Source organism: Xenopus laevis, chromosome 3L (assembly GCF_017654675.1).
Source record: "Xenopus laevis strain J_2021 chromosome 3L, Xenopus_laevis_v10.1, whole genome shotgun sequence".
In the NCBI taxonomy this organism is placed as follows: Eukaryota; Metazoa; Chordata; class Amphibia; order Anura; family Pipidae; genus Xenopus; species Xenopus laevis.
Window position 1 is genome coordinate 87,091,096 of NC_054375.1, and position 27,109 is coordinate 87,118,204.

The following is a 27,109-nucleotide window of genomic DNA, read 5'->3' on the forward strand; positions in this document are numbered from 1 at the left end:
ACGTTAGCCGCCAATGTGATAATAAATAAATTTTTTTAAAAAATATTAAGACCTATGAGTGCGGTTTGTATTCGATGGACTATTACTTTGGTTTTTGATACTGCACCCAGGCAAGTTATTTCTATTTATCGAGAGTGCTGACTTTTGGATGGATTATATATATATATATATATATATATATATAGATATAAATAGGAGCACTCACGGTTAAACATAGGCCTTTCTCAAGGACTAGGACTAGGCCGAAACGTTAGCCGCCAATGTGATAATAAATAAATTTTTTTAAAAAATATTAAGACCTATGAGTGCGGTTTGTATTCGATGGACTATTACTTTGGTTTTTGATACTGCACCCAGGCAAGTTATTTCTATTTATCGAGAGTGCTGACTTTTGGATGGATTATATATATATATATATATATATATATAGATATAAATAGGAGCACTCACGGTTAACCGTGAGTGCTCCTATTTATATCTATTTAATTCTTCCATGAGGAGCACCCGGGAATCGATTGATTGAGGGTGAGTGCCGGTGAAGCATCTGTTTATATATATATATATATATATATATATATATATATATATATATATAAACAAGTCCCAAATGTGCACTCCGTTTCCTGTGTAAATGCCCGGGTGCCAGCAAACATGTAATGGTATATCTGCAGGAATACCGACACTCACGGGACTCTTCTGAAGCTTAACAAATGTGATACTTTATTTAATAAATGGTAATAAAGTATCGCATTTGTTAAGCTTCAGAAGAGTCCCGTGAGTGTCGCTATTCCTGCAGAGAGTTATATACATATATATATAAACAGCAATTTAAACCATTTATCGAGAGTGCTGGCTGCTTCGTGGACTATATATATATATATATATATATATATATATATATATATATATATATATATATTTACAGTCCTGCCTTGTGTACTCAAAACCAAACATAAAATACAATCTTTATTTTTTCACCTATAAATTCCTTGTAGTGTGTTTTATTTAATTATATATACAAGCTTTTACAATACTTGAGATTATGTCCAATATACATGGCAGGGCCATATTACAGAATTGTGAACTGGGTGACTGTTTCTATGACTTAGAGTTCTTCAGCATCCAAGCACAGAGAAATGATCTAGCCATGGTTGCCAAATGTTACCAGGATATTCAACCCAGTGAGTTGCTATAGCTTTGCCAGAATTAACACAGAGGTTAAACCATGCAGACAAGGAGTCAACAGAAAGTATACTCCTGTGCTTCATGCACCTCATAAATAACTTCAGGTTTAACCAAATACTTTAGGAAAAAGTATTGTGTCCTGATCTGGTAACCTACATCTTGCAATGTGATGGCAAAGGGAAGATTGTGGCATCCCTACTCCCACTGGTACAGTTGCTGACAAATACTGAGGGTGAATCTTTGGTGGGAAGTGTTCCTTTAACTGTTATTGCATTGCGAAATTTATTGCGCACTCTTAAGAAGTGCTTGAAGATGTTGTAATCTTTTGGAGCAAACATAACGACTTTTTCTGTAAGAAGTTTTATTACATTTACTGCGCATTGGCGCAAACTATAAAATTTGCAAACCGTCTTCCACTGTCGGAAGTGGTCGCTAAATAGTTTCCAGGGTTTGCAAAAGATATATTAAATTTTCGTGAAGCAAAAATTTTTGCGCAAAGGCATAACTTTTCGCATTGCAAATAGTTTTTCTATTACCGGCTTTTATTACATTCCTCTGAATGTGCTGTAGCCTCTCAGGAGGTTGGTGCCTCAACTGTACCCAAAGCAAAGGAGATAAATATGGCAGCTGGAGTGCAAGTGTCCACTAAAGCTGTGGTAAAAGAGGCTGAAAGGAGTGATCAACCTAAACAGGTAAAATACATTGAAAAGTTGAAAGTGATGTATACTTAACTGCCCAATGATTTTAAAGAGAAACAAAGCCAGCTTAAACAGTCCCAAAGAGAGGTAGTGACACCTATAGAGGTGCACTCTATAAAGATCCTTGAAATGGGAAAATAAACTCTGTCACTAAAGGAAAGCCTTGCTCCCGAGGTTGAGATTAAAGCCCTGCAATCAGAGTGAAAAAAGTAAAATTGTGACAGAGCTACAGAAGGAAAATAAATGTGTACATAATTGGCCCAGGTAAATGCAGCTCTGCACACATGTAGTAAATTTGCAAATGCAATGTACAAAACTGACTTTTTGGCTGAGAGAGAAAAGAGTCTACAGGAACAGTTGAGAAAAGACACTGCAGAAAGAGCAGCATTGAATATAATGAAGGATGAATTTTCCAAGTCTTACGGAATACTGGAGAAAAAGCTGTGTGATAGTAAATCCCAGAAAAAGGATATGGAGCAATGCATACAGGTACAGACCAAGTTATGAAGCAGCTGCAGGCCCCGCTAACAGCCAGCCAAACTGAGAAAAATTTCTAAAGGATCATAACAATGAGTTACAAGTTGTGTGTTTTTGCTGGTAGTCCACAACAATGGCCTAGTTTAGTGAGGGAACTCATCAAATGTATGAAGGTAGCACCCAGTGAGCAGGATTTATTTTTATGATTTGTGTTTTGTTTCCTAAAATGGTCACCCCTGTGTGTAAATAACCTGCATTATAGAGAAGAAAGTGCATGTTGTAGATCCCAGAAGCTTACAGTATATATAGTTTATATAGGTGGCTGTATATGTCTGTAAAATGTATATACTGTATATATTCACTGGGGTTCATTAGCAGGGTTGAATTTGATGGATTTTGGTATTTTTTCAACCCAAATAAACTATGTAAATAAGTAGCCCCTACTGGAAAGATGTTCAAGGTTCCCTGTTACCAAGTATAGAAAAATGGTCTTTCTTGCCTTGGGCTTTGCAGTTTAAGGTATGTCAGATAGGAAAGGGATACAGGTTTCCAAACCAAAAACACCTGGGGTGTAATTTTTTTCACTTGATATGTATGTTATGTACACTTTTTTCAAGCATAATCAAAGTTTTAGCTTTATGAATATTTTCAAATGTACATACAGAAGCCTGTCAGCTATTTCTATAACACTATGCACCATTTGGCCACCAGGGGTCATTTCATAGGTGGGAAAATGTATTATTATAAATGTGTATAAAATGTTTTTATAAAGTGGCAACATATTCTGCAGTGCTGTTTAACACAAGGGGATCAATACTGATTATCTAACACTTGCTGTCTTGTTCCACTGCAGGGGCCACCGTTATCAATAAAAGCTCTTACTACTGACGTTTTATGAATGAGGGGACCCTAGAGTTTCCATATTGGCATGGGGTATCTTTTTTCCATACAGTGACACTTTACTTTGGATACCTCTATTAGTTTCCAGTGAAAGGGATGGAGTCTCTAGTGCAATTGCAAGGAAAAATAGCTGTGATCTCCAGTTCTAACAACTGAACAGCTCTGAAAACACAGATGATATAAATGTAGGACTGTGTTTGCTTAAAACAAAGCATGTACATCCTAAAGGCTTGGCACGTTAAGGGTTTAAATAGCTGTAAAATGTACATAAATTGCAAATATTCAAAATAGAGCAATTTTACTTTTTTAGCTTTTAAGATGCCCATTAAAAATATAGCAGTGCCAGGGTTAAAGAAATATCCGCATGCCTATTTAATGTGTATTCCTTGCATTACTTTCATTACAATAATGAGACTGCAGCACACCACAGAAGGCTGCCTTTTTAAAGGGATTCTGGATGGTATGCAAAGCAAGGACATAATACGTGTGCCTGTGTGTTTTGCTTGTAGTGCTAGGCTCAAGGCTGTTCTTTCAGAGCCCAACACAAAGACATAGCAGTGGATGGTAGCAATTAACCTCTGCAAAGAATTGAGAAGCCTTCTGCATAAGGAATTCATTCCTAAGCCTCTTGTCCTGCAGTGATCCTTGATTGTTAAAAAACCTGGAAGAAAATATGACACTATTCCTTAAAATATGTAGTGATAAAAGTCATCATTCAAGCTCTTTATGCATATTTACTTTGTTTTTTTGCTAAGAAAACGTTTAGTATGATGTAGGGTGATATTCGGAGAAAATTTGCAATCATTTTTTATTATTTATGGTTTGCATTCAAATTCAACCATTCACTGATTTAAATAGACTGGAATATGTATAGGAGAGGCCTGAATAGAAAGATGAGTAATAAAAAGTAGCAATAACAATTATCTTACAGAGCATTTGTTTTTTTAGAAAACTGCAAAGAATCTGAAGAAATAGGCACATAACCATATAAAAAAAAATAATGAAACCCCAATTGAAAAGTTGCTTAGAATTGGCCATTCTATAACATAGTAAAAGTTACCTTAAAGTGAACCACCAATTTAAAGGTACCAAGAGTGTCTTTTTGCCACCACTAGTAACCTGTCTGAGGTGAGGTTTTCAACTTGCCTCATTGGTACAGCACTCCCATAGGAATGCTCCAAATCTACTATTTTGGAATTAGGCGTTTTCCTGAATATTTTAGAAGGCTCAGTCCAAATTCAAACCCTAATTTGCATATGCAAATTGTGGCATGGAAGGGTTAAAACAAAGCACACAGTGTGTGGAAAAAAAACCTCTATTTCCTTTTTTGTGTGACGAAAATTTAAGTGATTGTTAGGATTTGGTTTGGCCAGGCACTTAGAATTCAGACAAATTCAAATGCTACTAAAAAAGTCTGAATCCTGAACCGAATCCTGAACCGAATCCTGGATTTGGTGCATCAATGAGCAACTAGCGTGGGTCTCAAGTTGCTTTTCCAAGCCAACTGGCGTTCCACTCCCCTTGCTTCCTGGCCCCCATTCAATTGTGTGATCAACTTCTTCTATAGTTACACACATGGTTACTGGTCACAAGCAACTGGTTACTTTGTGACTTTTCAGATGTGTGGAAAAATGTTTTGAACCAATGTTTTTAATTTTAAACCATGAGATCTTTTTGGTAGAGCTGTCTTTACCTCTTGTATCAGCTTTTGATTATTTTTTTTTCTATGTAATCTGTATGTTTAATGTATATACCTGTTTATTGTACAGAGCTGTGCAGGGTCGGACTGGGCTGGCGGGAAACTGGGAAAAAACCAGGTGGACCCCGGCTTTCGTGAGTCCCGCCAGCCCAGACCTGCTCTGTCACCAGTGCTGTGAACCTCCTCCTACTAGCCACAAAATGTTCAATCGCTTCCATGTGCGGGGGGGTGCGTGAGCGGCAGGGGGCTTTGCGATATTGGCGGGGGTCGTACTGGGGGGCCCAGGGCTGCTGTCTCATGGGTCCCCCTCCTCCCCGGTGCTGTATAATATATTGGTGCTTTATAAATGTGATCCAGGAGGGAGCACACATTTATTGACTTCAGGTTAGCAAGAGGCTCCTATCAATTTACATATTGAACAACAGGACTGCAACCACCCACTACTACAATAGCCAAGAAACATTAATGGTATTTATGTAAAAAATTTTAGACTTTATATTGAGCTGTCAAAAGCGGGACTGTCCCGCTCAAAACGGGACAGTTGGGAGGTAACTGTAAACTCTAATAAATTACTAGCACTTGACCTGCTGCTTTTTTAAATTGGCCATCATTTATTTATTATACTGGTATTGGACCTGTTATCCAGAATGCTTAGGACCTGGGGTTTCCCGGATAACGGATCTTTCCATAATTAGGATTTTCTACTAGAAAATCGAGTAAACATTAAATAACCCCAATAGTTTGGTTTTGCTTGCAATAAGGATCTTAGTTGGAATCAAGTACACTGTACTGTTTTATTACAGAGAAAAAGGAAATCATTTGGAGTCTATGGGAGACGGCATTTCTGGATAACGGGTTTCCAGATAACGAATACCATACCTGTAGTTTTATATTTATTTATCTTCTTATTCTGACTCTTTCCAGCTTTCAAAAGAGGGTCACTGACCCCATCTAAAAAAACAAATGCTCTGCAAGGCTACAGTATTGTTATTGCTCCTTTTTATTACTGTAATAACAAATGAAAAAGGAAGACCAATTGTCTCAGAATATCGCTCTCTTCATCATACTAAAACCCCTTAAATGTTTTCTCCGAGATGTCATAATGATGTGTCAGTGATCATGATTGTGTCGTGGATTTTAAAAGTAGTCTCTCGGGAGTGTGAGACATACAGGGCCAGCCAGATTCAAATCAATATATACGACACGAGATTCTCCCCACAAGTTTCAAATCCGTTTATTATTATTTTTATCTCGTTCAAGGTTAAAGATGTAGAAGCCGTCCCTCGCCCAACCACGTGAAATAACAACCCACCATAAAAAAGACATGAGCCACTCAGAAAACACTTTAGAGAATGGAGTTTATAAGATATACATGAAACCGCAACAGAGAGGCAAAAGTTCGCCCAACCATCCCGTAGAAATAACCAAGCACCATTTTGCGCTTAAAGCGGAAATGATATTTAGGTGTTATGCTTTGTTTCCGGTAACAGGGGTGGAGGCGGAGACTGCGGTTTGTTCTGAGTGTGTTGGTCTGTTCCTGCATCCTGGTATCTCGGAACCTCCATCCTGCTCTCCAAGTGCCCGGACTGAAAACAGGAAGTGAGTATGAAGCCCGGCCCTGTGTGTGACAGGCTGGAAGGCCCCGAGTGAAAGGCTCTGTTATTTGGAACCTTTTTCCGCCTGGCGCTTCAATTATGGGGGCGTATTTACGTGCAAGCCTTGTACTGCGTTGGCTGTCAGTCTTTGTAACGGTGTAGCGTTATTACATATATATTGTGGCAGTGGGATACACGACTGGCCGGCTATTTAACATATCTTTGTTAAAGGAAAACTATACCCCCAAAATGAACACTTAAGCAACAGATAATATCATATGTGCAAATGTTTATATTACGAGTTGATGTGTTTGCTGCATTAGCATAAGACACTGTCAGAGTTTAAATACATGTTTTAAAGTGGTATGTTTCTGTTAAAAAAAAAACATGTTACCATGCAGGATAAGAAACCATTGAACAAACTAGGTATTCTTTTTTGGCATCATTCTGACCACCATGGTGACTCCCTGTTTTACCTGCTCTTATCCCATATATGCATGCAGTTTGCACAAGGCTGGCCAGTTTTGAACTTTATCCAAGGATCTGTTTGTATAAATATCAATATTTTATCTAATTATATCTATTAATAAAAAAAATCCTTCTTTAGCATCTACGTGTATTTATTGTATGCATATTTATTACATATGGGTGCCGCCATGTTAGCTGGAGGTAACGGGGCAGTTCCAAAGCAAGGCAGTATCACTGATTGCCAGTAGTCCCCTTTTCTATTTCCAGTGTGCCGGTTGAACACCTATTTAGCTTGTAAAATGTACAGTAAGGGTAGGACTACATGGACGTTTTCGGTGCGATCCGACGTGCTCATGCGACAGAAATAAGGTAAGAGATAGAAATTTCAGATGAAGTTGCAGCGTTGATCCGACGCAACACGATTGTCGGATGCAGACACAGCATGCAGCATCTGCATCCGACAATCGTGTTGCGTAGGATCAGCACTGCAACTTCATCCGACATTTCTATCTCTTCCCTTATTTTTGTCGGATCGCGCCGAAAACGTCCATGTAGTCCTACCCTGACAGGTCCCTTCTTCTAACTGTTATTCTTTAACATTTGAAACTTAAGATTCTTATTTTGTAAAATGATTGCTTTTGTTAACCTATTCTGTACTATTTATGCATTGTAAAAAATTGTAAAAAGTATGCATATGTATGTATATGCAGTGCTGCATATGCAACTAGCACTACTTAAATAATGTGTACATCTATCACCCCATAGGCTTACTGGCATTGAGTTGAAGCCAGTTTATAAGGCTTGCCTTACTTTGGAGCTGTTAAACTTACTCTAAGGGGCACATTTTTATGGGTCGAATATCGAGGGTTAATTAACCCTCAATATTCGACCATCGAAGTTAAATACTTCGAATATCGAAGTCGAAGGATTTACCGCAATTCGTTTGATCGAACGATGAAGGAAAAACGATTAAATCCTTCGAATCGAACGTTTTGAAGGATTTTAATCCATCGATCGAATGATTTTCCTTCGATCAGAAATTGCTAGGAAAGCCTATGAGGACCTTCCCCATAGGCTAGCATTGGTGCTCGGTAGGTTTTAGGTGGCGAAGTAGGTGGTCGAAGTTTTTTTTAAAGAGACAGTACTTTGACTATCGAATGGTCGAATAGTCAAACGATTTTTAGTTCGAATCGTTCGAAGTCGTAGTCGAAGGTCGAAGTAGCCAAAAAAATACTTTGAAATTCGAAGTATTTTTCCTTCTAATCCTTCACTCGAGCTAAGTAAATGTGCCCCTAAGTATATGCATGATGTATCTGACTGTATCCTACAGTAAAGTTACTTTCATGGAGGCATCCAAAATAAATGCATTTTCCTTGAAATATATCTAAGATAAGATACAACATTGATGTAGTAACATTTTTAAACACGGCACAATCGTTCCCATACAGCCCTTTTTTTGCCATCAGGGAGCAGTGCTACACATTGCTAGGCAACATGATTCACATTGAACATGCAGGTTTCAACAAAAAAAAGTTGTAGTTGCCTTTTAAAGTAACACTGCTGTCATTCTACATACTTAAATCAGGTTGAAAAAAGACCAAAGTCCATCAAGTTCAACCCCTCCAAATGAAAGCCAGCATCTGTACATATACTTACACTGACCCCTCCATACCCTCACATATAATTATATACCCTCACATATAATTATATACCCTCACATATAATTATATACCCTCACATACAATTATATACCCTCACATATAATTATATGCACGTGGACTGTATGATGTGCCTCCAGGTCTCGACCTCCATACCTGAACCTCAGCACATGTCATTAATTAGCTTAGTTACTTTAGTTAATGAGCTCTATATAATAAACCCCTTCCTTTTGCTCTCATGCAGATAAGCATAATTCTATTATGCATGGGGGATTATATGACCACTGGAAATCTATTCATTACCTTGCAAGAGCCAAACATGGAGTAGCTTCAGTTTTCCTATTTAGTGTAAAAAATGATAATACTGTTGCTGTTTTTTTGAACAGATTGAGTATGAGCACAGGTGAAGAAGAGTCTGGCACAGTAAAAATACAAACCAGAAACTCTCTGACACTCACACAGGACTTTGACGGAAACATCATTCTCCACTGTCCCCAAAATGGTATATATCTCTTACAATTAATACTGCCTTATTGTTTGCTTAAATCAAAGATAATGGAAACATTTTTACAGCACATAAAGAGGTCACGCTACCATCAAATATGCAACGTGTCACTTTATTTATTTACGAGTTTGACTATAATTCTACTGTTATAAAAAAAACAGTTGAGTTGTGAAGTATGTAAAATAGTGATGGATAGGTGCGGTCTGATTACAGAGTCAAAATACCCTGTGTGCCAAAGCCTTTAGTAGGCACACAATCACCCAGAACTACTGCTGTTCCCTTCCATTAATTTGAATGACACTGCTGACTTTCTACTAGAGATGAAAAGCATCAGTACCAACATTTTTACTTGTTTCCCATTCAAGTCATTGGGAGGCACCAATTCAGGGCATTTTTCTGCTTACTGAAAAATAGAGCCAGGTGTCTTGTGTGCTGTCATTCTAAGGGATTTGTCTTACGTACATGTAAATGACAGCTCAAGCTCTACATTTCTGTTTGATTGCTTGTAGACTCAGGACTAGATTCTGAAAACATTGTGGGAACTCCTACAAAGAGACTTTGTTTGTCATCTGAGCATGAGCACAGTGTTACTGAAACGTCACCCTGCATATCTGTTGTTGCACTCCCGTGTAAGTCTTTGATTCTTTTTAATTCGGTGTGTATTAATGTATTACCTATATTTTTTAGATGAGATGGGGATGTAAATAAATATTCATTCTGAGTGAGTAACCATATACAGTATATCCATAAACTTTCGCTGTTCAGTGGAGGCTAATTAAAGGTATTCCACCATGAAAAACTCACAAACAATCAAATATATTTCCGTTTTCTTTGGATTTTCTATAGCCATTGCAAGCATTTTTTTTCTGTGTCTTTTTTTCCTGAAAAAGCAGACCATGCCATATGTGACAGCCTAGCAGTGGCTGTGGACATTTGGACTTGGCTTGTCTGCGTTGTTGATGTGATATACCAAATTTTCAACAATTAGGAATAGCAGCAGCCACAGCTGTTTTCCTCCTTCAAGGAGCAGATAAATAAACAAAGAGTATATCGAAGTTTATGCTAATAAACAAATATCCCAGTTATCCAAAACATTTCAACATATACAGTGGACTTTTCTCTCATATTTACTTACTGGAATTCTTTCACACGTTTCTACTTCAGTGTCAGAGAATGATCAAAGTTTTGAGGTGACCATGACTGCTACCACTGAGGTGGTTGAGGATGACATCAGTGAAGACTCCATTACTCAGATACAGGTATGATTATAACCTAGACCACATAGTTTAAATGTGGAAAAATGCATCATATGCACTATTAATGCTTATGGTTTTGACCTTCGCCCACTTGCCAGTTCATATGCACGCCTGGCATTGCATTAGAACAGAAAAAAGATGTTTTAAGCCAGGTATGGGCAGAGACATGTCCCTGTGTCCAGCTATACATCAAGAACCTCGGATTTACCAGTGCTGACAATGTTTTATACTCCAAAACATATATCCAAACTTATAAATAGTCTATTTCTACCTTGCTAAATCTCCCATCCGTGCAAGATATTGGAACACGCCTTCTGAGGGGTAGAACTTGAGATCATTTAAATGGAAGAACATGACAACATAGGCTATATAAAGCCAAAAAGACTAAATGCATAGTAAATGCAGTGAAATGCAACAGAAGGCAGTGATCAACAGAAATAGACTATACTCCATATAAAATATAAGGCACTAAGTTTGCCCAGGAGCAGTAACCCATGGCAACCAATAAGATGCTTGCATTCAAACAGGTGACTAGTAAATTATACCTGCTGATTGGTTGCTATGGATTACTGCCCCTGGGCAAACTCAGTGCCTTTTATTACACAACCCCATGTGTCTTGTCAATGTAAAATGGGATCTCTGCAAAGTGGTTCACATGAATTACAATGTAGAAACACTAAATAAATGGAAGCATTATAACCTGAGTCTGTGTGGATACTTATGATACTCCAGATGTGGCAGGTTTGCACATCTGAACAATGCAGTTTTGCAAAACTGCTCAAGCTCTGTGAGGTTGCATGGGGATTGTGAGAGAAACCACCCAAATTCTCTATTGAATTGAGATCTGGACTCTTCCTTGGCAATTTCGGGATATTAACATTGCTGTTTTAGCAGTGTGTGTGTAGTTTTTGCATTATCACCATGGTGGGTGACATATCTTCTCCCTAAACTCAGGCTTGTTGCAGGCTGCATCCGGTTTCGATGTGTTAATGTGCCTGACAAACTATTTTGTACCTATGAAACTTTTAGCATGATAATCTGTTTGGAGCACCGTTATATATTTATACTTCACGTTACTTAGGACGCCCCCTACAGACCTTTTTTTGAATGGGATGTATGGGGAGGTATAATCCATAAAGGTAGTGTGTTTATAGAGTATCAGAAGGAAAATAGCAGTGGCGGCTGTTAACCTTTTGTCAGTCAAGGTCAGTGGAGGGAACAAGTTTAAAAAAAAAACTTGCATTGTATAGTGAAAATTAATTTCACTATTTTTATTATTAGATGTTTTTACAAATGATTGTAATACAGTACTTGGTGTTGCAAACAACTGCATAGTAGCATTTGTAAAGTGGCTATGAATACTCTTTGAATTTCATTGAAAAGGCAGAGTAAATATTCAGTTTCCCTCTCTAGGAAATTCCCAGCCTTCTTAACTGCCTAGAAATACTAATTTTATTTATTTGACCAGCTGCCAGTGTTGCTGCATAATTTGTCAGTATTCGTCTAATCCTTGTTGCCCCTTTTGAGCACATATACAGGGGACAAAGAACTGCAGGTGCTCTCAACAAAGAGATGTAGAGAAAAAACAACAGTCACACTGACAGTGGAAACAGTTGTTTGGTCTTCATTGATCATCACCCACCATAGAACCAAAGCAATATTCAAGAATCTTAAAATCCACACAGTACCATTGCTGGCTTTTATTTTTTTTAATTCTTGAGGATTTAATAAATGGCCACAGTTTTTACTCTATGACAGGGTTATTTTTTCATATCAGACTATATTCTTCATATGAACATATCCATTGGATTTTTTTTTTTTTTTTCAAGATTCTCCAGAATGAACAACTCGATGACATTTCACCCACAGGTAATGAAGAGGCTTCAGCAGTAAGCCGAGCCTGGTTTACAAGTAAAGAAGATAAAAATTCCCTTACCAACAAAGGTAGTCACATCACTGATATTTGTTAGGGAATTAAATTGAATTGAAATTAGATATGCTATTTGTAAACAATGTGACCTCTAAAATGTGTGGTTGTGTGTATACTATTTATGACACCAGCACAAAGAACAGTGCAATGCAAAAATTATTTTTGTATTCCTGCAAGTATAATCCACAAATCTTCACAAATATAGTTTTTTTTCTTTATGCTAATTGGCCAGACATATGTTACCAAATTAAACTAAACTGATAGGTCTACAATTTCTTCTGACACATGACAATATTGTCCACCAGACATATAAAAATATGGTGGTTGGTGGGAGCTCCTTCCTAAGATATGTTTTATGATTATGTTATTATTGGATGGTTAGAACGTACATGTTGTGTATGACTGTTTCAAATGCACTTTACAAATAAAAAAATATTTAACTGATATCCTAGAGAGTGCTGTGAATATGGCCCTTTTGGTTGATTGCTATTGACCAGTTTTCTGGTCTTGTTGTTAAATTGTTGGCCTTAGCACCATCCATATTGGGGTTGTCCAGGCATTTGATTAAAAAGGCTGTGTCATCTTGTTTAAGTAACTATCCAGTTTCAGTAGGAGTCACATGTTTATGTGTTTAGTGGCCTATTACTGGTCTTAGAAGGACAAACAAGTTGTTAAAAACTTCCTGTAAAGTATCAAATAGACCTGTGTTATAATGCAAACAATTTTGGGGAGAAAGAAAAACAAACGCAAGTAATTTCTATTAAAAAGGCAAAATACAGGCAGAAAGTAACCCTTTTCTTTATACAAAGGCTTATACTTGCCCTGTAAGATTTACATTGATAACATATTCACAAGTGCTATTAAGTGTAGGTACTCCAATAGCCAATCTTCTTTTTCTTCTTAAAGGACATAAATGGAAGCAGGGGATGTGGTCTAAGGAAGAAATTGCAATCTTGATGAGCAACATTGACAGGTACTTAAAGGTAAACATTAATTTTATATTTTGTTTTAATCCATAAAATGTTGTTGCATTTTATAATGTCATTTTCCTAGGAAATGCACCAACTGTACATGCATACCAGGCAATGTTATGCAGAGAACATGGTATCATGGGAAAAATGCATCAGTTAATAGTGCTGCTCCAGCAGAATTCTGCACTGAAATCCATTTCTCAAAAGAGCAAACAGATTTTTTTATATTCAATTTTGAAATCTGACATGGGGCTAGACATATTGTCAATTTCCCAGCTGCCCCAAGTCATGTGGCTTGTGCTCTGATAAACTTCAAACACTCTTTACTGCTGTACTGCAAGTTGGAGTGATATCACCCCCCTCCCTCCCCCACCCCCCCCCAGCAGCCAAACAAAAGAACAATGGGAAGGTAACCAGATAGCAGCTCCATAACACAAGATAACAGCTGCCTGGTAGATCTAAGAACAACACTCAATAGTAAAAACCCATGTCCCACTGAGACACATTCAGTTACATTGAATAGGAAAAACAGCAGCCTGCCAGAAAGCATTTCTCTCCTAAAGTGCAGGCACAGGTCACATGACCAGGGGCAGCTGGGAAATTGACAAAATGTCTAGCCCCATGTCAGATTTCAAAATTGAATATAAAAAAATCTGTTTGCTCTTTTGAGAAATGGATTTAAGTGCAGAATTCTGCTGGAGTAGCACTATTAACTGATACATTTTGAAAAAAACATGTTTTCTGATGACAGCATCCCTTTAGGACTGTAGCATGAAAAGCAAACAACTTAGTATTGTCCAATGACCTAAATATCTTTGCCTCTGTAGAGTCATGGCATTAAAGATGCAGCTGAAATTATTTTCGAAATGTCAAAAGATGAGAGGAAAGACTTCTACAGAACGATAGCATGGGGTCTGAATCGGCCACTCTTTGCTGTATACAGAAGAGTTCTGCGCATGTACGATGACCGGAATCATGTGGGAAAGTAAGAGAAAAAGCGAACTTGTAGCGTGTGCAACCATTCCTTTTTGCAGTGCCAAACTTATATCAGCTCTGTTTGATTGTAAACATAAGTTTTTTATTTCATTAACTATGAACAAAAAGTATTAAAATAAATACAAAAGTTATTCTTGTTACCTGTATATGAATGTATGGCTTCCCTGTGACTTTACAGCAGCTCCTTATATATGTAGCCTTATCTTTGATTTAAACACACAGTTTTTGCTAGTGTAGGGTAACAGTACATCATATTTACAGTCATACAGACCCTTTTTTCTGTTTTTTTTTTTAAGTTTTGGAGGCAGCTTTCCACATTTGGTATTGTATTGTGGTTTATATAGAAGTTAGAATTCTTAAAGGGCTATTCTCAAAGATGTCTATTTTTCAAGGTTTTATCAGAACATGTTCTCTATAGTTTTACCATCTGATGGCAAAATGTAGAGTCAAAACGCTAAGGGATATAAAGTACAACAATTCAAAAAGCACCAAAGTAGTAGTGTCCATTTAAAAACAATAATGTTACTTACTGTAGGTACTAAGTTATTTTGGTTATCAGGGCTGTTTCCTAACAGGTTTATGGGTGGTTATAAATGAGTACAGTTTCACTCAAATAAAGTTATACATACCATGTATAGTGAGTAATAATTAGTTACTGTACTAGGGTGATATTAAAAATCAACAAAAAACTTAAGGATGTGGTTAAGTGCATTCCTTTTTTTTTCTATTGTAATATGTATGCAAGTTTTATTGTTGAATTCTGTTTACTTTCTTATAAAGTATCTTAAAAGGGCTCTTCTCTCAAAACCTGTATTTAAGTTTTTCTAAGCAACTTTCCAATATACATAAATTACAAATCTTCAGTGGTTTTAAAGTTATTTGTAAATGCCTGTCTGTTTATATTCTCTTTACTTCTGAAGCAATGTTGTGAGTCAGCTGGTTAACAGACCTGAAGGACAACTAAATTGGAATTAAAATTTCTTTCATTATGAAACAGTTTATTGGTGTTGTTCCCTTTTAACACCTGCAGATCATCCTTTAAATTCCTAGAAATTTGTGTTGCCCAAAAATATGGTCATGACCACCACAATTCTGCTTCAATGTAGCAGCTGCTGTCATTTATCTTGCAGTGTTCTTTTTCTGGTCTAATTTGTATTTATTTACTGGATGGCTCATGTTCAATTTTGTTGTGCAGGTACACACATGCAGAGATTGAGAGACTTAGAGAGTAAGTTTTTCTCTTTAAATTTGTATTATGCCATTTCCCAAAAGATTTACTGCATACACGGGGAGGCACATTTATCAAGGGTCGAATTCATGTGAGTTTGTTTTTTTTTAACTCCCTTAAATTTAAATATATTTGAAATTTGACTGGGGGATTAATTAAGAAACAAATCTAGTATCTAAAACTTGGACGAATTTAAACAATCCTAAAACTCGAAATTGAATTTGTTTTTCGAATTCGATTTCTCTGAAAAAAACTCGATCAGGAAGGCTACAAACATCTCCAAATTGGTCACTGGACCTCTCCCATTGACGTCTACAGTAATTCAGCAGGTTTTAGGTGGCGAATAGTCTAATTCAAATTCTTAAAAGGCCAGAGTTTGAAACATCTTGAATTCAAATTTTTTAAATTTGGATAATTCCCTAGTTGAATTTGAGAGTTTTGACCATGAAAAATCTGCCCCTTATACACAACATATCAGCCTCTGCGTTTTCATTAGTCGTTTTGTTTGCTGGCATAGATAATATCAGGCGCCGTTTAAAAGGCCTATTATATCAGTGAGTGTGCTGGGTTTCGACAATGTGTAATTTTTTCTGATTTTTGAACACTGATCTTATTAACAGGTTTTTTTTTAATTTGATTTTCATTTTGCAGCTTGCGAGTGAAGCATGGGAATGATTGGGCTACTATAGGGGCTGCTTTGGGCAGAAGTGCCTCTTCTGTAAAGGATCGTTGCCGACTTATGAAAGAGACCTGCAAGACCGGTGTGCATGCTCAATTTAACTACTTTGTTCTATCAAAGGAAGCCCTCAAAACAAATGAATTGAAAATTGCTCAGAGTACTCTTCTGAGAACTTTTGAGATATCAGTCGTTTTTATACTGCTATTATAATATATTTGAAACAGTGACACTACTGCCAACTAGCCACAGTCAGAAAAAAATTATGTTAAGACTCAAGTCGATGACATAAGAGTATAAGTCTTATACTCTTATGTCATCTACCAGGGTTTTAACATAATTTTATACTGCTATTATACTATAAGACATCAGCAGCCATAAAATGCTATGTGGTACATTTTATGCCACAAAAAAAACCTAGACCAGGCAATCTTCATTATATTTAATGTATGTCCCTCTAATGAAAAGCATAGCACTCGTCAATGACCAATGCTCTGCTTGCACAGAAAAAGCTTGGTGCTGCCACCTAAAGGAAGTACAGTACATGTACATTTGATTAGCCCCAAAATCCTAATAATGAAGCAAAAAAATAATTAAATTCTCTCTCTCTCTCTCTCTCTCTCTCTCTCTCTCTCCCTCAATCTCGACTGTTGCTTTGTGTGAAAACTTAAAACTTTGGGTGCAAAGAAATTGTCACCTTAATGGCAAAAGGCAGTAGGTGTCTCCAAGCAAACTCCTATAACTTTAAGAAATACATTCCCTGTTTAATCACCCTCTTTCTTGCGTAAAATATGAAAGTATATTCAGGTGTTTTATAAATCTTTTTCAGTTGGCAGTAATTTCTATTTTCATTATAGATCGATGATGTGTTTTATGGTTGGTTTATCTTAAAAGGAAAATGGACAGACGAAGAAGAGAGAAGACTAGCAGAGGTTGTCCATGAACTTACCGGGACTGAGGCAGGAGATATTGTAACTCAAGGTGTGTCTTGGGCTTCAGTGGCTGAAAGAGTTGGGTCCCGTTCCGAAAAGCAGTGTCGCTCGAAGTGGTTAAATTATTTAAACTGGAAGCAGAGTGGTGGCACGCAGTGGACCAAAGAAGATGAGATAAATCTCATCCTCAGGTTTGTTATTAGAATTATACACACTGAAGATCTTGTTCCAGATTCCTGTAATTTCTTTTTACTGCTTGTTTAGCCTTAAATCCAGACTTCACGCTACCAGAATGGTTCTTTTGGCATACCTACAAATAATATCGTTCAGATTACATGGAGAAAATGTTATATATGTATAAGGAATGCTTTTCCTATTTCACCCTTTGACAGCTTAAAATGTCAGCGTATCTTATTGTGTGCATATTCATATCCTTAGTTGTCCTTCATATAGAAATTTGTACATGAGAGAGAAAAATGCCATTTCATATTTCTAGATAATGTTCTTCTAGCAGGCAAGATCTATAACATTTTGAAAGCTGGGGACATATGTAGCTTATTGTTTATTACTAATGTAAACTATACAGATAGAACTTCAAACTGAGGAATTGATTTATATTTTTTTTGCTGTTATAATATATTAAATATAATAATCCTGATGTGCTGACTATTATGGAGTTATGTATGGATACATTTTTTTTTTCATATAGCGCTACTTATATACGCAATGTGCAGTTATATCTTAGCCTTTTCTCTGCCATTGGCTTTCTTGGAATGAAATGTGGAAACATGTAAAGCATCAAAGAGGTTATAAAGTTAAACATAACATTAAAGTCAACTTGCTCAGAGTACTCTTCTGAGAACATTTACAGTTGACCTCTATATACTGTTTTGAGACATTTAATGATTATTTGCAAAAATGGCAGTGGAGAAACACTTCTACTAATTCCTTTTGCACATGGGTCTGGTTAAGTGTGCATGGAACTGTGCACGTACAGGTTTTAAAAGAGGATTCAACAGTTTTCCAAAAAAAAACCCCATACACCCCACGTATACCCCCCTCCCTCCTCCCCCCCAGTCTAGCTGCCCCCCAGGGAAATGCCCCTAACTTTATATTCACTGCGGTCATCTTCCTGGTCTTCGTGTCTTCTTCCGGCACTTCCGCAATTTCCGTCCATTTCTGCGCATGCAAAGTTGTCGCAATCCGGCAAATTGCTCCAACTGCGCATGCGCAGCTTAGCAGTTCTCTCAGTCAGCTTACCGAAAACCCTAAACATGGATGCAGTGAACTCCAATGCCTGAATCTGTGCCGAGGGGTAAGTATAAAGTTTGGGGCATTTACCCGGGGGGCAGCTAGGTCAAAGGGACAGAGCTGGCACTTCATGTTTTAATTAAATATGCAGGCATCATCTTCAGAGACTCCACTCTACATACAGTAATCTCTGTCTTTGGGATTTTCGAGCTGTGCTGATAGCCAGGTGAAGGGCTGCTTCCTTCCATTCTAGCTTTCCAATTTCCATACTCAGTATGTATCTGGTCCTGTGGTTAACCTGAGATGAACCTGATGTGCTCACTCATTTTCTTTGGGGAAAAAACGTTTCCACGGTAAATGAGTAGAGAGCTCAAAAGAACACTTTGAGCAAGTTCTTTCTATGTCTTTTCTATTTAACTTGACAATCCCTTTAAATATGACATAATTACAATGCTTAAACTATTTCCCCATTTGAAAATGTGTATGGCAACGTAACCTATTGGACATCTGATTATGTATGTAGATGTTTTCAATGGTAGAAAACTGCTTTCTGAACTTCAAACACTAGCCTAGACTATTAATCTTATTTTTAATATTTGTCACTTTCTTTGATATTATGCAGGTTAAAATACGGATGAAATTAGCTATATTTGTATAACGCACGATGGATGATTCCTATGCTATATGTCTTATGTAAAGTCTATCTTATTTAGTGAATGCTTTTTATTTGTGCCCTCTACAGAATTTCAGAGCTTGGTGTTTTAGATGAAAATGACATAAACTGGGATATTCTGGCAGAAGGATGGGCCAGTGTCCGGTCACCTCAGTGGCTCAGAAGTAAATGGTGGACTGTCAAGAGGCAAATAGCAAATCACAAGGACGTGTCATTTCCTGGTAAACTGCTGCTGGACTATTTTAAATTTATGTATAGGTGAATTCACAATGTATAGTCTTTTTAAAGGAAGTTACCGCCTAGTAATACATAATGCTTATATTACACTAACTTCCCTTAAATAGGCTATAATTTGAGGGTGTATAATTTGCTGGAACATTTTTTCTAAATATCTGAATATATAATGTACATACAGTTATATGCCATATAACCAAAAGAGTCTACAATCTCACGTCAGGCTGTCTCTGGAATCCGCAAGCAAATCCGTACAAGGACTATTCTGTGAGAGTATGTTATGGTTGGGCAGATTTAGACAGTCTGATGTAAGTGTCTGGGTTTGGTGTATGCCATAGATGATACCTTCCTGGATGCCAGAGGTTCTTTCTAGACTTTGGAGCATGCCATAAGGCTACTAAAACATTTAAAGGGATTCAGTCATGGTTTTATTAGGGATGCACCAAATCCACTATTTTGGATTCGGCCGAATACCGAACCAAATCCGAATTCTGATTTGTATATGCAAATTAGGGGTGGGAAGGGGAAAACATTTTTACTTCCTTGTTTTGTGACAAAAGGTCATGCAATTTCCCTCCCCACCCAGTGCAAATAATTCACTCTACTATTTAAAATTTTATTGATGAACCAAAAGATATTTTTTTTAACTGTAATATTAGTGTGGAGGCAGCCATCTCAGCACTTCAGGATTGAATTGCTTTCAGACATCTTTTGAGTCTCCCCTTTCCCATTGTATTATATCATGACCCTAGGTCTTGTTTGCATTGCTAAAAGTGCTAGTGGTAGTCATAAGAATAGCACCCAAGCAGGAAAAAGCTGGGGGTTTTTTTAGCAATGCCAACAAATTCTTCAGCAGAGGTGTCAGGTAGCTGCCCATTGTTCTTTTGATAGGCTGTTGATGGGCTGTTGGGAAGGGAGGGGGGTGATATCACTCCAACTTGCACTCTCACATGCCCTGAGGGTTCCTGGGAAACTGACAATATGTCTAGCCCCATGTCAAATTTCAAAATTAAATATAAAAAAAACATTGCTTTTTTAAAAAACTGATTTCAGTGCAGAAATCTACAGGAGCTGCACTATTATCTGATGCGTTTGGATGCAACAGTATCCCTTTAAACTAAAAAGTAAAGGATTGTTTAACATATAGAAAAAGCAAATTTTAAGAATAATCACTTTAGGATGAGGGCAAACGAGAATGCTTCATTCATTTTGATTCTTTGCCGAACTACGGTTTGTGTTTAGTTTTAATTAAAGGCCTAAGGCAGCTGCATGAAAGCCAGGCAACTCTTTTGGGTGCTGAAGAGCTTGAGAACAAGTCTGATGTCCAATCACAAAGCAGTAACTCCACCGTACAGCACGTCCAGATCAGAGTAGCACATTTGGAGGAGAGTGCAGGCCTATCCCAGAGCTCCCTGGCAGCCTTACAGATTCCTGTACAGATTACACATCTTTGTAAGTAATGACCAAGAATTGTTTTACACACAAGTTTCATTTTTTTGTAAAAGTAGTACACCGCATAGAAATAACTCCTGGGGAATGCACAGACATGAATCGTAGTGAGTAGCGTGAAAATTCAGTGGGTAAGTGACTCCGTATTAAAGGAGAAATGTTTAGGTAAGTATTCTCTTTTGTCCTTAAAGGCACATTATCACCAATAAATAAGAGTGATTTAAAGTAATTAAGATGTATTGGTGCCCTGCATTGGTAAAAGTTATGTTTGTTTTAGAAAGACAGCTAAAATGGGGGCATTTCAGTTGAAAAAGATGAAAAGGCACAGGTTACTTAACAGAAGGTAAGCCCTGTTACAGAATACAATGGTATTTTACAGAGTGTATCTGTTGTCTGCTATGTAACCTGTGCTTTGAATGGCTGCCCCCATGGCTACATAGCATTGTTGTTTATATTAACTATAGTAGTGTTTCTAAAGCAAACACGTCAGTTGTTTTTCTTGCAAAGCTTGTGAAAAAATAGCAAGAATTACTGCTTAATTTCTGGGAATAAAAGATGCCTATCTTTTTTTCCCAGAAATTAAGCTGTAATTCTTGCTATTTTTTCAATAACACCATCACAAATTCTGGAAATCTGCATTCCAGTTAGGTTACCGCCTTCTCTATGCAAGGAATGCAAACAAAGCCTAAGCATCTTTTAAATTTAGTTTTGTTTTTTTTTGTGGATGCCCTAGTGGTGTAAATGATGAACATGAATATTGCCTGTGCTAAAATGCCATTCTAAGCTACTCTTAGCTTTAAAAAGGAGAAGGAAAGGCTAAAATTAAGTAATCTTTATCAGAAAGGTCTATATAATTACACCACTAAAACCTCAAAGTAATGCTGCTCTGAGTCCTCTATCAAAAGAAACACAGCATTTCTTTCCTTCTATTTTGTACACATGGACTTCTGTATCAGACTTCCTGTTTTCAGCTCAAACCTCCAGGGCATGGCCTTGAGCATGCTCAGTTTGCTCCTCTTCCCCACCCTACTGTAATCTGAGCCCAGAGCTATGAGGGAACAGGGAGAGACTCAGGCGGGATATGATGTCACACCAAGCTTATATGGCAGCTGCTATCCTAAACAGACAGAGAACACTTCAAGAATGGTAAAGCATTCTGCAGAAAAAATATAGTGTCATAGCTTGCACTATTGTGGCTAATCTACTGCCAACAGACCACTTCAGTAGCTTTCCTTCTCCTTTAATATGCATTTTTTCTGTATTACAGCCTCTTCTGCTCCAGCCTCTCCTTCGGCTGACACAGAAACCATAGCACTAAACAGCGGCACACTACAGACATTTGAAATCCTTCCAGTAAGTGAGCTCTCTCATATTCATTTCACTGATCTTTTGCTGATATATTTTAATAAAAACCTTATGTTTAGAATGTATCTTTATCAAGCATGCCCAGACTGAGACTCGGGTCACACAGAATCTGTGACAGGATTCCAATCAGAGCAAATTGTGCTGGTCCAGCTGTGTAAATGCTGTGGAATTAGAATGTAATTGTTGAAGGGGTCGTTCACCTTCAAGTTAACTTTTAGTATGTTATAGAATGGGCAGTTATAAGAATTTTTCTATTGGTCTTCATTATTTATTTTTTATAGTTTTTTTTTTTTTTTTTTTAATGATTTGCCTTCTTGACCGTTTCCAGCTTTGAAATGGGGGTCACTGACCCCATCTTTAATGCTACAAATTTATTGTTATTGCTATTTTTGTTTACTTGTCTTTCAATTCAGGCCTCTCCTATTCATATTCCAGTCTCTTATTTAAATCAGTGCATGGTTGCTAGGGTAATTTGGACCCCAGCAACCAGAGTGCTGAAATTGGAAACTGGAGAGCTGCTGAATAAAAACAACTACAAATACTAATTAATGCAAACCAATTGCAAATTGTCACATTCTACATCTTTGTAAAAGTTAATTTAAAGGTGAACAACCCTTTAAAAAACATCCCACTGCAAAACAATATTTCTAATTTCTTTAAGGAGTACCAGGTGGTGGCATCTGGCACATTAATGAAGTATGAATATACCGGTATATAGAATAATTTTTTGCACCCCACAGTTTGTGGAGAAGTAATGTACCTCTGATGTAGCTCAAAATGAAACCATAGGCACCTAATGCTTTTTAGGCTTGAAGCCTAAAAATGATCATCATTAAGAAAATGTGTTTCGATAAAATTGTTACAATATGTACAAGAAACACTGCTTAGCAGTTACAATGGGTCAAAAAAGTAAACCACGTTCTTTTGAATTTGTAAAAAATAATCTGGATATTTTTTCTTTACTCTCTTTTTTTCTTTGTTTTCAGTCATTTTACTTACAACCAAGCGGGACCACAGGAACCTTCATTCTTCAGACAGGTTCCAGCCAAAGTCTTCCATTAACACTAACTTCTAACCAAGCAGTGACACTCACATCTAACTCGTCTCCAGCATCGCCAGAACAAATCATTGTGCACACATTATCTGTGAGTATACATCTAATTAACTCTGCAACCAACAAACGTGATATGCATTCATGACATAGATATACATAGGGCTATGGCCAAACGAGGCAGATATCTGCCTGTGAAGAGAATGTGCTCCTCCAATGCTGCTTTGATGATTGAAGTGCCTATACTTGAAAACATTGCCTCTGCTCAGCTACAGTCGGATGTGGACAATTTTGACCCTGAAATGATTTTGCTGCGAAATCCACCGAATCTGCCTGCAACTGAGCGGAGGCAATGTTTCCAGTTAAAGATCCACCTAGTCAGGCAGGCTGCTTTTGACAGAACTACAGCTATCAGCATCCTTCTCTTTGGTAGGGGGTGCTGAATGTTCTTTCACCTTTTAGTAAGCACTTTTTTCAATCTGTGTACAGCTTTGAGGGACACTTTATAAATATCTAACCTAGGGATGCACTGAATCCAGGATTTCGGCCTTTTTCAGCAGGATTCGGATTCGGCCGAATCCTTCTGCCTGGCCGAACCAAATCCTAATTTGCATATGCAAATTAGGGGCGGGAGGGAAATCGCGTGACTTTTTATCACAAAACAAGGAAGTAAAAATGTTTCCCCTTATTTGCATATGCAAATTAGGATTTGGTTCGGTGTTCAGCCAAATCTTTCGCCAAAAATAGCGATTCGGTGCATCCCTACTTAAACCCCACCTGGTGTATGGTGTTCAGTGGAGCCTGAGACAATAGATAAAAAAAATAAATACAGCAGAGCTTCTAGCAAACACCATACAGTATAAACTATTTATTTTTGGTGTTGCTGGCCCTTTGTCAGCAAATGATTTGACCTGTTTATTTTATGCTTCTTTTTAAAAATTCTCCTTTAACGATCAAGCGTTCTGTGTAAAGCCACAAGTCCTTACCACAAGCCTAAATACACTTGACTCAACCCTCTAAACATGTAGGAATGTGCTTCACTTCCTCTTAGTGCTTCTTAAAGTAAAGGGCAGAAATGTATGTTGTTTTAAGCAGTGTCTTTGCTCCTTTGGTCTCTGTAGGCTGCTTGGTGCCATTGGATCACTTATAGACTTTACTTAAACCAGCAATATCCTAGTAGGCAGTTTCTTAGCCACAATTTCATCTTCTCCTATTATAAAAAGCTGTTCAGTAAAAGTTTACACCTCCCCAACCCTTCAATGCCACAGACAATAGGATGTCTTTCTATCATGGTTTGGTGATAGTTTCTTTTTCATGCTATAATACATATATTCCATTATTTCCTCCTAGCAAGAACATCTCCTCAACAGTGGTGATAATGTGACAGTTCACTGCCATACGCCTGGGATTATAATTCGCACTGTGGCTTCTGAAGACATGAATTCACCTCATACTCCGAGAGATCTTACTGCTGATTCAGACTTACAGCAAGATCATATGAACAATCATCAGGGTGCTCTGGAAGTGAACTCTTTATCTGGGCAGATCCAGCCTGTTGATATTGGGCAAGACTCTGGGTATTGTAGAGAGCCTCCGTCTCTAAAGATAAAATGCAGAAGTTCCATGGATTTAATGCATCAAGTTGGGGATGATGAAGGGGTGGACATAAAGCCAGACAATGACCTGGCTAGCTCCTGTATGAAAAAGGTAATGCACTTTAATAGTAGATGACAAATGTGGTAATTAGTAATTGTTTTTTTTCTTTTTCCTGTTTAAATAATATCCCCTCAATAAAAAGGTGGGAAGCTTTTATTTTCATGTCCACATTAATACTGAAATGATTGCCTCTTTGCACCCTTTGTTGTAATCTTAACAAACTTTCAGTTGATAACTAGGCCAGACTATGCCTTGAGTAAAACACTTAAAAATGTGATATTACTATAAAAAAAACAAAACCTGTGGGTTTTTTTTGCTGGGCATGTAATGCCCTCAACAACTTGATATCCATGTCCCTGCTGCCTATAGGGTGAAGTCATTGCCTTTCTTTATAGGTCCTCCATGCTTCTGCCATTGAGGAACAGGCTAGTCAGTCTTCCACTGTTAATGATGGAGTACTTATTGTCTCATCACCACCTGGCTACATCCAGACAGAAGATGATATTGATGGAGAGTCTGTACTTCCTCTTACAACACTTGCAGGTAATTCTCAGAGTCATCTTGGCAATGCCTACAGTCGTGATATTTCTAGTACGGGGGGGGGGGGTGTGTGTGTTAGTTTTTCCATTTCGCTAAGGTAATATTAAGAGATAATAATTAGCTGAACTCTCCGTAACTTCTGATGATCATACGCAGGCTACAGCCAAATGCACATCTTGTGGAAGGACCATTATATTAACAACTGGTCATTTCTGTGCTAAATATAAGATCATTATCAGACAGGCATTATTGACTCATTTAAAAGGTTTAGTCTGCATCTAATTGAAAGGACGAGGGCCACAAAGAGAAAGAGGACTTCATGTGGTTACCAGTGAGTACCAACACAACAGTTTGGGACCAAAATGAAATGAAAACAAATTGTAACTCCTGAAGTTGAGGGAAGTACATTTCTATATTTGAGCGGTATCAGAAATATATGTTAAGTGTTTGCATTTTGTTTGTCCATAGATCCTATTCTGCAGCACCACGGGGACAGATCACACCTTAATGACTCTTCACTAGATGGCCCTTACTCAGACGACTCAAAGGATCTTGAAGATTTATAAAACTAACACTAAAATACATTCCTATACAGCACACTTCTTTTACCCTCACTTAAAGGAACAGTTCAGTGTAAAAATAAAAACTGGGTAAATAGATAGGCTGTGCAAAATAAATAATGTTTCTAATATAGTTAGTTAGTCAAAAATGTAATGTATAAATGCTGGAATGACTGGATGTGTAACAGAACAGAACCAAACCTCCTGCTTTTCAGCTCTCTAACTCTGAGCTAATCAGTAAATTGAAGGGGGGCCACATGGGACATAACTGTTCAGTGAGTTTGCAATTGATCCTTAGGACTAACTGAACAATTATGTCCCACATGGTTACTGACTGGTAGCTAAAAAGAGAGCTGAAAAGCAGGAAGTTGTGTTCTGACTTGTTAGACATCCAGTCACTCCAGACTTTATAGATTACATTTTTAACTAACTATATTAGAAACATTATTTATTTTGCACAGCCTATCTATTTACCCAGTTTTTATTTTTCCACTGAACAATTCCTTTACCATTTCTAAACACTGCATTGTGTTAGCCTGGAGATCCCAGCATATATTACCTGCACCACATGCACTGTGTTCTCCAACATGACTGTTACAGAGGAATTGTAAGCAGACTTTTTTGATTTCCTTCATAACTTTTTTTTTCAGATACAAGTTTGAAAATTGGTTCACTTTCTGCACACAGGGCAGCCAACCTTCTCTGTACCATTTTATTTATAAAAACAAAAAACAAACTGGCATTTAGACATATAAACCTGGAATTACAATCTCTTGATTTGACTTATAAGAACCATTGTATTGATTCTGATTTGGAGCCATCATTGGGATGAAAAGACTATTTCCTAAATACAAAAAAAAATTGTATGCCAGCTGTAAAATAGTTTTAATTTAAAAATTATTTATTCTTTTTTTTTTTATCTACAATTAAACAATAGTAAGGGGGAATTGAAACCAAAGTTTAGCTATTTTTATGCTTCATATCTTAGAACCAAATTTAGAAAAAGGATAAAAAGTCTTTTAATGGTGGCATGGAGAGAAAATACAAGGGGCCATTGATACTGGCAGTTACACATGAGACTACTGGGGCTAAAAATTACTAAATGTAAATGTTACTGGTAGGTGATTAGTTAGATCAACTGCTAGAAGTTAAAGCG

At 37.3% G+C, this 27,109-nt stretch overlaps 1 protein-coding gene across 3 annotated transcripts; it reads left to right on the top strand.

Annotated features, from left to right (window-relative positions):
• The first annotated feature begins 6,409 nt into the window (after positions 1–6,409).
• dmtf1.L (cyclin D binding myb like transcription factor 1 L homeolog) lies at positions 6,410–26,065 on the top strand. Of its 3 annotated transcripts, XM_018252706.2 has the most exons (17): positions 6,410–6,558; positions 9,067–9,182; positions 9,695–9,814; positions 10,350–10,444; positions 12,271–12,385; positions 13,278–13,354; positions 14,170–14,327; positions 15,534–15,566; positions 16,218–16,327; positions 17,137–17,365; positions 19,168–19,319; positions 20,575–20,784; positions 22,049–22,134; positions 23,133–23,291; positions 24,548–24,904; positions 25,249–25,396; positions 25,862–26,065. In XM_018252706.2, exons 1-17 carry the CDS (start codon positions 6,413–6,415, stop codon positions 25,957–25,959), a joined length of 2,409 nt encoding a protein of 802 aa, XP_018108195.2. In that variant the 5' UTR covers positions 6,410–6,412; the 3' UTR covers positions 25,960–26,065. The 3 variants fall into 3 exon arrangements, with proteins under 3 accessions (XP_018108195.2, XP_018108196.2, XP_041442493.1); XM_018252707.2 differs by lacking the exon at positions 9,695–9,814; XM_041586559.1 differs by lacking the exons at positions 9,067–9,182; positions 9,695–9,814 and having other exon boundaries at positions 6,455–6,558.
• The last annotated feature ends 1,044 nt before the right edge of the window (positions 26,066–27,109 follow it).

Coding starts and splice junctions, on each gene's coding strand:
- dmtf1.L (XM_018252706.2), top strand. CDS start 6,413: ATGATATTTAGGTGTTATGCTTTGTTTCCGGTAACAGGGGTGGAGGCG. Junction 10,445..12,270: donor ACTCCATTACTCAGATACAG/GTATGATTATAA, acceptor TTTTTTTTCAAG/ATTCTCCAGAATGAACAACT. Junction 15,567..16,217: donor GAGATTGAGAGACTTAGAGA/GTAAGTTTTTCT, acceptor TTCATTTTGCAG/CTTGCGAGTGAAGCATGGGA.